The following is a 9,440-nucleotide window of genomic DNA, read 5'->3' as shown; positions in this document are numbered from 1 at the left end:
GAATATATATTCTTAAGATTTGAGTTCAAGATCTTTTATCCAAAAATAAGAGATTAGATGTCATTCACTGGTCATTTGCGATGATGTTGGTAAGTAATATTACATATAAGCTAACCAACATAAACGTATATCGCTTATTCGTTATTGTAATTAGAATATACAAACCGTCTATTTTTAACTGTCATAAAAGAGTTAATTCTTTTTTTAAAAAAAAAAATTATCTAAGAATCATTCTAAAAAAGAAGTCTGAAAAATCTGAAACTATTTAACTATTTGATTAAATAATAATTTTAATTTTGTGTAGTTTTATTTACTTTGTCACAATTAAATATCTTTTCTATTTTTAAACACAAAATAGTCAAATAATATAATGACCCTTCCTTTATTTTTTATATATAACACCTGAACAGAAGTTAGAACTGGTGCGCAGTTTGTCAAACACATGGTTACGTGATGACCTAGTGAAAGTGATGGTACGTGGTTGGAACGCCGGTCAAAGAACAAAACAAAAGGTAGCTGAAACCAAAGAGTTATTATTACATATATATATATATAATATAATATAGTATAATAAAGGCAATGTCATTCATATTTTGAAATTCTGTTAAACGGTTGTTATCTGGGAGACTGGGACAGCCCTCCCTCTCTATATGAACCGGTTATCAGAGAGAGAGAGAGAGAGAGATCGATGGAGTGTTAGAGAGAGACCCAAGAAATGGCGGCAACTTTTCGGGCAAAGCTCCTGATGGCCGCCATACTGCTGCCGTGGGTGGTGGTTCTCTGCAGTTTTCCAGCGACTCTAACCCTGGAGAGAGCTTTCCCATCAAATCACAAAGTCCAGCTGAGTCAACTCAGAGCTCGAGACCGAGTCAGGCATGGAAGAATGTTGCAACAGTCCTCACCACCAAGTGGTGTCATCAATTTCCCTGTTGGAGGGACCTTCGATCCATACCTAGTCGGGTATATTAGTTTCTTGCAGTTCATAAATTTTTTTTCTTTTTGTATGATTGTTTAATTTCTTGTAAATGCTACCCAACATGTTTTTGTTATAACATGTAAATAATAGTTAGTCCACGTCTTACATTTGAATAAGTATGGATAAACCAATATAATATATCTTTATGATGCTATCATAGTGGAGACAAACAAACAACCTTTTAATTTAGGCTTTATTAATTGCATTAATGTCGTCCAGATTATATATGAGGGTTGTGAGCAAATGCCATCCAGAAAAAAAAAAAATTGTGACAATATATTTGCCATCCAATCTTTCAAAATGGAGCAAATTTGCCATTTGTTGTCAATTTCATCCATTCACCCCTTAAAATTAAGGGTATTTTCGTCAATTCATCTCATAAAATATGTAATAAATATATATAATATAATAGTTTAATATTTTTTTTGGCAACACTTCTTGCCCCCTCTCTCTCTCTCTCTCTCTCTCTCTCTCTCTCTCTCTCTCTCTCCTTTTTTCTTTGTCTCCATTTCCCTCTCTCATTTTTCCCATTCTCTCTGCCCATATTGAAGTGGCTAACTCTGAGGCCGGTGGTTGGGTGGGTGGCGGAAAGAGAAGGATATAGGGGAAGAGAGAAGGAGAGGGAGAGAGAGAGGAGAGGAGGGCAATGGCTGGGTGGGTGGCGCGGGGGTGTGTGTGTGGGAGAGGGAGCGATGGGTGGGGAAGAAGAACTAGAGTTATTTTTTAATATTCAAAGTTTTTAAAAATATTAATTTTGGTTTTTTTTTTTGGTGGTATTTTTAAGTTTTATTTTAATTATATTTACATAAAAGAATTATTTAAAATTCTTAATTTAACAGAATATTCTGATTTAACAAAAAATTTGAGGGCAAATGGCAATTTAATTTGCTCCGTTTTTAAAGATTAGATGGCAAATTATCACAATTTTTTTTCTAGACGGCATCTGCGCACAACCCCTGGACGGCATTGATGCAATAAAGCCTTTAATTTATTTTGGTTGAGGGGAGAGTATTGGATTATAATAACAATAGTTGTTCATTCTATCTCAACAAGTCAAATACGTAGATTTTTATATTTTTTTTCTCTTCTTTAATCGATCTACATTGTTTTTTTTTATATAAATATGGGTTTTAGATGATTTGATAATATCAAAAATTCTCACATGAGCACCGAGGTCATGAGGATCTGATCCAAATCCAAATACTATATACGGTACACATAATGCCTATCATATACTAGAACGGCCATATATGACCATACAGTGCCCATTCTATATATGAATGAAAAAGCTATTATATAGAATAGACATCTGTATCACCATATAGGGATATTCTGGCCTAAAATTGGACATCATGTATCGCAGTATAGTATTCGAGTCCAGACCAAGTCTTCACGACCCGGGTGCTCATGAGAGAAGGCGCCTTAATCATATAGTAATGCCAAAGCGACGGCATTTGAAGACCACATTAGTTTACAACATGATGATAGGTGATGCGTTAATTTGAACAACTAGTTATAATAATCGATGCAATCAAGTACACTTAATTGACTGTATTTATGTGGCAGTTGATCTGTACGTATATCTGCTGGCTAATCTCTTTTAGTCAATATCACAATTATTTTGATCAATAATCATACTTCTCAATTCTCATTTTGATTGTACTATCTTTTCTTGGAACTTATGTCTTGATCATAGGCTGTATTTTACAAGCGTGAAATTGGGTACTCCTGCAAGAGAATTCCATGTGCAAATTGATACTGGAAGTGATGTTTTGTGGGTCGGTTGCAATTCCTGCAATGGTTGCCCCCGATCCACTGGACTTAAAGTAAACTCATCTTTCTTAATCCTACTCTTATGTTCCTTCCTAATATGGTTTAATTCAATCCTACTCTTATTCTTTTCTTAATCCTACACTTGGTTTTCGCACAGATTCAGCTAAATTCTTTTGATCCTCAGAGCTCGCCAACTGCTTCATTGGTCTCTTGTTCTGATAAAATATGTAACCTTGGAGTTCAGTCACAAGATTCTAGCTGTGCTGATAATCAGTGTACTTACGCCTTCAGATATGGAGATGGCAGTGGGACATCAGGCTATTATGTATCAGACTTGTTGCATTTTGACACAATTGGTGGTGATCAGTCTGTGGCTTCAAACTCTTCAGCTTCCATTGTCTTTGGGTGAGATATGATGACTTTTTGTTAGCTTGATATATATTGTCTACTCATTCTTTGATAGCTTAAGCTTTTGAGGTGATTCTTGCAGTTGTCCAACATAGAATCATAGCTCCCGTTCCAGTAGGTCCTGCATTTGAAGCCTCAAAATATCCCCCACTTGACACTTATCATGTTATATGCATTTGTCTTTCTGTCTACCTGTAGGGTAGGGAAATACTAGAAGTCTAGAAGGATATTCATTGTTGATCAATTTCCTGATAGTTTAAGCTTTTGAGATTGAGTAGTTTTCACTATAATTAAGCACATCGGTCTTATTTTCTGTGCGTGTGTTGATTTGAACATAGCTTCGAATGGTGAATTATGAAACAGGTGTAGCACCTTAGCAACTGGGGTCTTGCAGAAAACAGATAGAGCAGTTGATGGGATTTTCGGATTCGGGCAGCAGGGAATGTCTGTCATCTCACAACTGTCTTCACAGGGAATAGCACCAAAAGCATTTTCTCACTGCTTGAACGGAGATGACAGTGGTGGGGGGATATTGGTTCTTGGTGAGATTGTGGAACCTAACATAGTCTATAGCCCGCTGGTCCAAAATCAGTATGTAAACAGTACAAGTAACATCTTATTATATTTTGTCGCATATCATAAATTCCATTCGACTAGTAAAATGGTACTACAGTGAATACAGTACTGAAAATTTTGATTATATGCAATTCTATAAGGGTAACAGCTATACAATTTCATCTAAATCAGTTGACATGCATCATTGCAGACATGTTTCTTAGGTTCAATCCACAACTAGTTTCTAGTTTGACTTTTCATGACTTCTTTATATACAAGTTTATTCTAAGGATAGTTTGTATGCATCTGATAGTTGCAATCTCTTAGTTTTTTGCTCTCAAATCACAGATGTAGGTCATAAATTGAGTGTGTTAAGAAAATGATGGACAACCTTTAATGTACACATGTTGCCATAACAAAACTGAGGGATTGAACCAGTAAAATGATCTCTACACATGTTACCAAAACAGTACTGTTTGATCAAATAAATTTGAATCAGTGCAGGGTCAAAAAATATTCTATTTTGGGAAAAATGGTCCATAGCATCAAATTGAACCCTGAGTAAAATTGGGAACCTCTATATATTATAAGTTGATAACTTGTAAACTAGCTTATTTTGCAGATGATAACAATTAATTGTAGCAAAAATTTAAGTCTGAATTCCATTTTGAAATGTTGGATGCTATGGCATTTTTCCCCCATTTATTTTTTGATATATGCTTTAAGACTTTATGAACTTATAAACCTTGGCTGCTGTAAGTTTAACTAAACTTACTTGCATGTTCAAAATTTCAGGCCTCATTATAACTTAAATCTGGAGAGCATTACCGTTAGTGGCCAAACACTAGCAATTGATCCATCGGTGTTTGCAACATCGGACAACCAAGGAACAATAATTGATTCTGGGACAACTATGGCATACCTTGCAGAAGATGCCTATGACCCTTTTGTCAATGCTGTAATTTTCTGTTGAAAATTTTTCCAGTGGTTAATTGATCGATCTATTTAAAATTCTGGTGTTTCTTGAGCTCTGTTTATGATTATCATACTTTTGATCTGGATCAAGTCTTTCTGGTGAATTCAAGCTGGAGCACAAAATGATTTTAGTAGATAGCTAAGAAAATGAATTATAATGTGAATAAGATGTTATTTTGTTGCTTTGCAGATTACAAGTTCTGTCTATCAATCTGTGACCCCTGTTACTTCCCAGGGAGATCAGTGCTACATAGTCACCTCCAGGTTCACATTTCGAATTTCTCATCTCAGATTATTCATCATTTTGTGCTGCTATTTCAGTTGAATATATTTTAATTCTTAAAGTGCATTTATTTCTGTTCAGCATCACTGATATATTTCCTCAAGTTAGCTTGAACTTTGCTGGTAATGCATCAATGATTTTAAGACCAGAGGACTACCTCCTACAACAGAATTCTGTAGTGAGTTTCTTTTTCTTCCATCTTATTTTCAAAGAAATCAAATCTAATTATATTTGCATCTTTGCAAACATAATTGCCATAATCTTCTTATTTCTAAATTGACCATCATAGAAATTGCTCTAATATTCTCAATGCTAATGATTAAAATAAATATGCCCAAGCTGATTAAAAAGAATATAATTAGACCTTCCAGTTTAATGCTGACACAGAAGATGCATCTTGCAGCCCCATCAATGCAAAAGATTATGAATTGTTATACTGGACTTTGCAACATGTTAATTGTCACGTATGTCAATTGCAAGGCACACCATTGATGGAAGCATAGAGCTAGCCAAACATTTCAGCTTTCCATATAATGTGGAAGAAACAAGAGTCGATCTCTTTTGTTTTATCCTATAATTTTACCTTTATAACTTTACCTTTCCTTTAAAGAAATTATGTTTTATCCTATAATTGCTAACACTGATTTTCTAATCTTGGATAATCTAACTGAAATGGGAGATTTTTTTCCCTTGGTTACAGAGTGGTGCTGAAGCATGGTGTATTGGCATTCAGAAAAGTCAGGGTCAAAATATAACAGTATTAGGAGGTATGAAAAATGAACACAACTTTAAGTTTGTTGAAACACCATTCTCTAGCAGCTTAAATTTTTTATGATGGGTGTATCAGATTGCTTATGTAGATTCAACTTCTTCTTCATGGATTACATTAGTTGTTCAAAAATTCTCAACCTTAATTTCCCATTTTATTAGTGTTGTATGAAACACTTGCAATTTGACAATAGGTTGAACTGTTGAAGTATAAAAGCTTGCAAATTAGGTTTTAATTAGTTTATAGAATCTTTTAGTTTTCATGAAAGTCATCGTTGCTTGTGACTTGGACATTTATGGTATGTTCTTGTGCTATTTGACATCTGCATGTCACTGGATGTATCCTTTCTCAAGCTGGTAGACTCCAAGTTCATGTGGTATATATTACATTCAGATCATGATATCTGCTTATTTGTTTAGGTTATGATTTTTTCAACTTATCTTTTCATTAAGATTACATTAATATTGTCATCCTTTTTCGACAGACCTCGTCCTAAAAGACAAAATCATTGTCTATGATTTGGCTAATCAACGAATTGGTTGGACTCAATATGACTGTAAGTTGGGATTAATTACTTATCTCTTATTCCAAGAGCTCAGCACACAAAAAAAGCACAAGTTGGTTATAAGCAAAATGGCTTTATGTTGAAAATATTGAAAACATGCCATATGTTATATGTTATAGTCCGTTATATGTCATGGCATTATGTGGTCATATGTTATCAGTTGAAGTCCTTAATATTTGTGAATTGAATATAATGAAAACATGTCCTGCTCATTTTAGATGCTGTAGTGACAAGGGAATTTGGCTTCTGTGTAGTTGTGTACACTGAATTCTAATTATATATGCATGAATTTACATACCAGGTTCGATGTCTGTCAATGTATCCGCAAATACTAGCACTGGAACTGCATCTGTTAACACAAGGTCCATAAATGTTAGCAGTTCATTGCGGAATGAGCCTTTCAAACTGATACCAATAAGCATGATGGCTTTCCTTATGCACATATCAATCATTGACATTTTCTCATTCCTGTAGCACATATAGGCCTCCTTCAGCTTGCAAGATTGGTTTGGTTTGGATTGGATTGGATTAAATTATTGCACATGTAGTGCAATAGGTCTTGGATCTTTGTATGCTTACTTTTCACAGAGTTTATAGTGTGCATTCCTCAAGACTTCACTTTAGATTACAGCAGTTAGCAATCAGTAGCTGCTCACTAGGGAGCAGAGTTGTTGGTCTTTGCTGTTTTGGGAGCACATAGATTTAGAAATTTTATAGGGGCTGCCTTCTAAGCACCATTGTAAATGACATTCATAAAGTTATTCGTTTCACAATAACTTAATTATAGCATCTTATGTTTGATGTCATATGCATAATCCATTTTTAATACACTTTTTAATATTTGATAAAATGAACCGGTCATTTAGTTCAAATTTTTATTTGAAAAATGTATTTGGATTTTGGACTTGCACTTCTACTGGCCTTTTCTCTGTCAGGTCTGCTTGCTTATCTCTTTTTGATTTGGAGAGATTACCTCCTTGGCCTTGGGATTTTATTTGGACTATGAAGGCCCTCCTAAGATGAAGACCTTTTTGTGGTTACTAGTTCATAATAGACTTCTAACTAACACTCAAAGAGTTAATTAGAAGAAGGCTTGCTAACACTACTTCTTACCCTTGTTTTGGTCTGTTTTATGAAACCTTGGACCATCTCTTTAGATCTTGCAGACATGCTATGAAGATTTGGACTTCTCTTGCTCTGCCTAATGATTTTTTGCCCACCGGCCTCACCCCTTGATCTTCATAAATGGCTTATGGTTAATCTAAAATCTAAGCATATTGGAGTTTATGGTTTGCCTTGGTCTCTGTTGTTTGTGATGGCCCTTTAGGTTTGTTTGAAATGGGGTTGTTGTGTTTTCTCTTGAGAGTTTTACTTTTCCTGAGCGCCCTCAACTTCTCATGGCTAATAAGTCGATCTATAGCACTGTTCGAGTTCCCAGGCAGGTTGTCATGGTTCATTGGACTGCTCCTGAGACAGGTTGGGTGAAGTTAAATTAATATTGATGGTTGCCATGGTTCTTTTAAACATGTTGGTGCTGGGGTGTGATTAGAGATAGCATGGGGAACTGTTTAAGGGGCCTTTTTCAGGGGTTAAGTGTTGCTTGGGTAGAGGGCTTCAGACAAGTTGTGGTCGAATGTGACTCTGACTCTGCTATCCAATTGGTTATGAACTCTTCTGAGGAGTGTACCCTTTCTTTAGTTATCAACTATTGCAGGGAATTTCTTAGTTTTATTGTACATATTTACAGGGAGGCTAATTTCGCAGTAGACCATCTAGCTAGTTTGTCTGGTAATCTCAGTTTGGTGATTCATTTATTTGATTTCCCTCCCCCCTCTATTGTTTCTATCCTTTCTAGTGACTGTATAGGTCTCGGCAGAGCCAGAGCTGTGGCCATGTAGTTTTCTGTTCTCTTTTTGGGCTTAGGCGCGCCTTCCAGCTTACCAAAAAAAAAAACTTTACTAAAATAGTTTTGATCCTAACCCTCACCTTTTCGACTAACCAAGTAAATCTCAAGGACGAGATTTCTTTTAAGAAGGGTAGAATGTGGTAACCATAATTTTTCCTTATTTATTACTGCCCTGTAGCATGCATAGAGTCCATTTTGATAAGAATAACCAAGTCATATGGGTGTTGTTCTTTCTATTAGGGATCGGCTTTGGCTGACTAGTAGTGGGTACGTGTCGGCTAGGGTTGGTCCACTGTATTTCATTACAGGTTATTGTTATTCTGCATGATGGCAAAGGTACATGTGCATAAGTATATGTATTTGACATGCATATTACACACATTGCATGAGATGAAGTTGTAGCCAAAGGATCAGTGAAACCTTTCTGAGAAAGGGTATGGTTGTGTTTGACTGGCCACATGAGTCTAATTAAATAAGATAAAATTGGAACCCTACGTGCAAACGGTTTTAGTGTTAAGTGAGCTGAGCAAAGGATCTAGTGGTTTGGTGATGCTCACCTCTCCCTACACAGATTTAATTCTATGCATGATTAGGGAAATAGTGATGATCAAGGTCTTTTCTGTTGATGAGACACCGCCGACTTCAACAACAATCGGGTATTCGATCTTGAGTAGCCTTTTAATGATCGAGTGAATACTAAATCAATTAGTTTTGTCTTGACTCTATTTCCTTTGTATAGAATTTGTGTAATGGCTCATTATTTGTTATTGTAACGTCACACATGAGAATTTTACATTGTAAGACTACCTCAGGGATGTGTTGGGTCAACCCTAGGCTTGTACTTTTCAATTGGTTTGGGACTGAGGTGTTAGGGGTGATGATCAATCTCATGTCAATTGCAGAGTACACCGTCTGCCACAAGCTCAATTCCTCTAGGCCCAGAATTGGAACGTGACATGCGACCCAAGTCAAACCACTAGGCATGTTATCGGTGTCAACTCGGCGGTTGAGACGAGTGATTGGTGGCTGAGTTAGGCGATCGACAATGTAATCCCTATTCTTCACAATGGATAAGTGATGAAATTACACCCATTAAAATGGAAAATTCAAGTAATCAAGTAAAGGCCTAAAAATTAGCTAGGGTTCAAGAATATCAATGGAAACAAACAAAACTTCTACCGAAAAAAAGACTCCAAAACCCAATATAAGGGTAAGGATAAGAGTTTAAGG

At 35.8% G+C, this 9,440-nt stretch overlaps 1 protein-coding gene across 1 annotated transcript; it reads left to right on the top strand.

The window, feature by feature from the left end:
• The first annotated feature begins 637 nt into the window (after positions 1-637).
• LOC147291987 (aspartic proteinase 36-like) lies at positions 638-7,066 on the top strand. Its single transcript, XM_086236441.1, has 10 exons — positions 638-960; positions 2,673-2,802; positions 2,907-3,154; positions 3,521-3,748; positions 4,508-4,670; positions 4,878-4,951; positions 5,052-5,148; positions 5,671-5,737; positions 6,224-6,295; positions 6,606-7,066. The coding sequence occupies exons 1-10, from the start codon at positions 716-718 to the stop codon at positions 6,776-6,778; spliced, it is 1,497 nt and encodes a 498-aa protein (XP_086092567.1). The 5' UTR covers positions 638-715; the 3' UTR covers positions 6,779-7,066.
• The last annotated feature ends 2,374 nt before the right edge of the window (positions 7,067-9,440 follow it).

Source organism: Dryas octopetala, chromosome 3 (genome assembly GCF_963921425.1).
Source record: "Dryas octopetala chromosome 3, drDryOcto1.1, whole genome shotgun sequence".
In the NCBI taxonomy this organism is placed as follows: Eukaryota; Viridiplantae; Streptophyta; class Magnoliopsida; order Rosales; family Rosaceae; genus Dryas; species Dryas octopetala.
The sequence above is the reverse complement of the archived record's forward strand: the minus strand, read 5'-3'. Positions and strand labels throughout refer to the sequence as shown.

Bases quoted from the DNA above. Each gene is read 5' to 3' on its own strand.
- LOC147291987 (XM_086236441.1), top strand. From the start codon at position 716: ATGGCGGCAACTTTTCGGGCAAAGCTCCTGATGGCCGCCATACTGCTG. The intron at 2,803-2,906 runs GTAAACTCATCT...GTTTTCGCACAG, and splicing joins CCCGATCCACTGGACTTAAA to ATTCAGCTAAATTCTTTTGA. The intron at 4,952-5,051 runs GTTCACATTTCG...ATTTCTGTTCAG, and splicing joins TGCTACATAGTCACCTCCAG to CATCACTGATATATTTCCTC.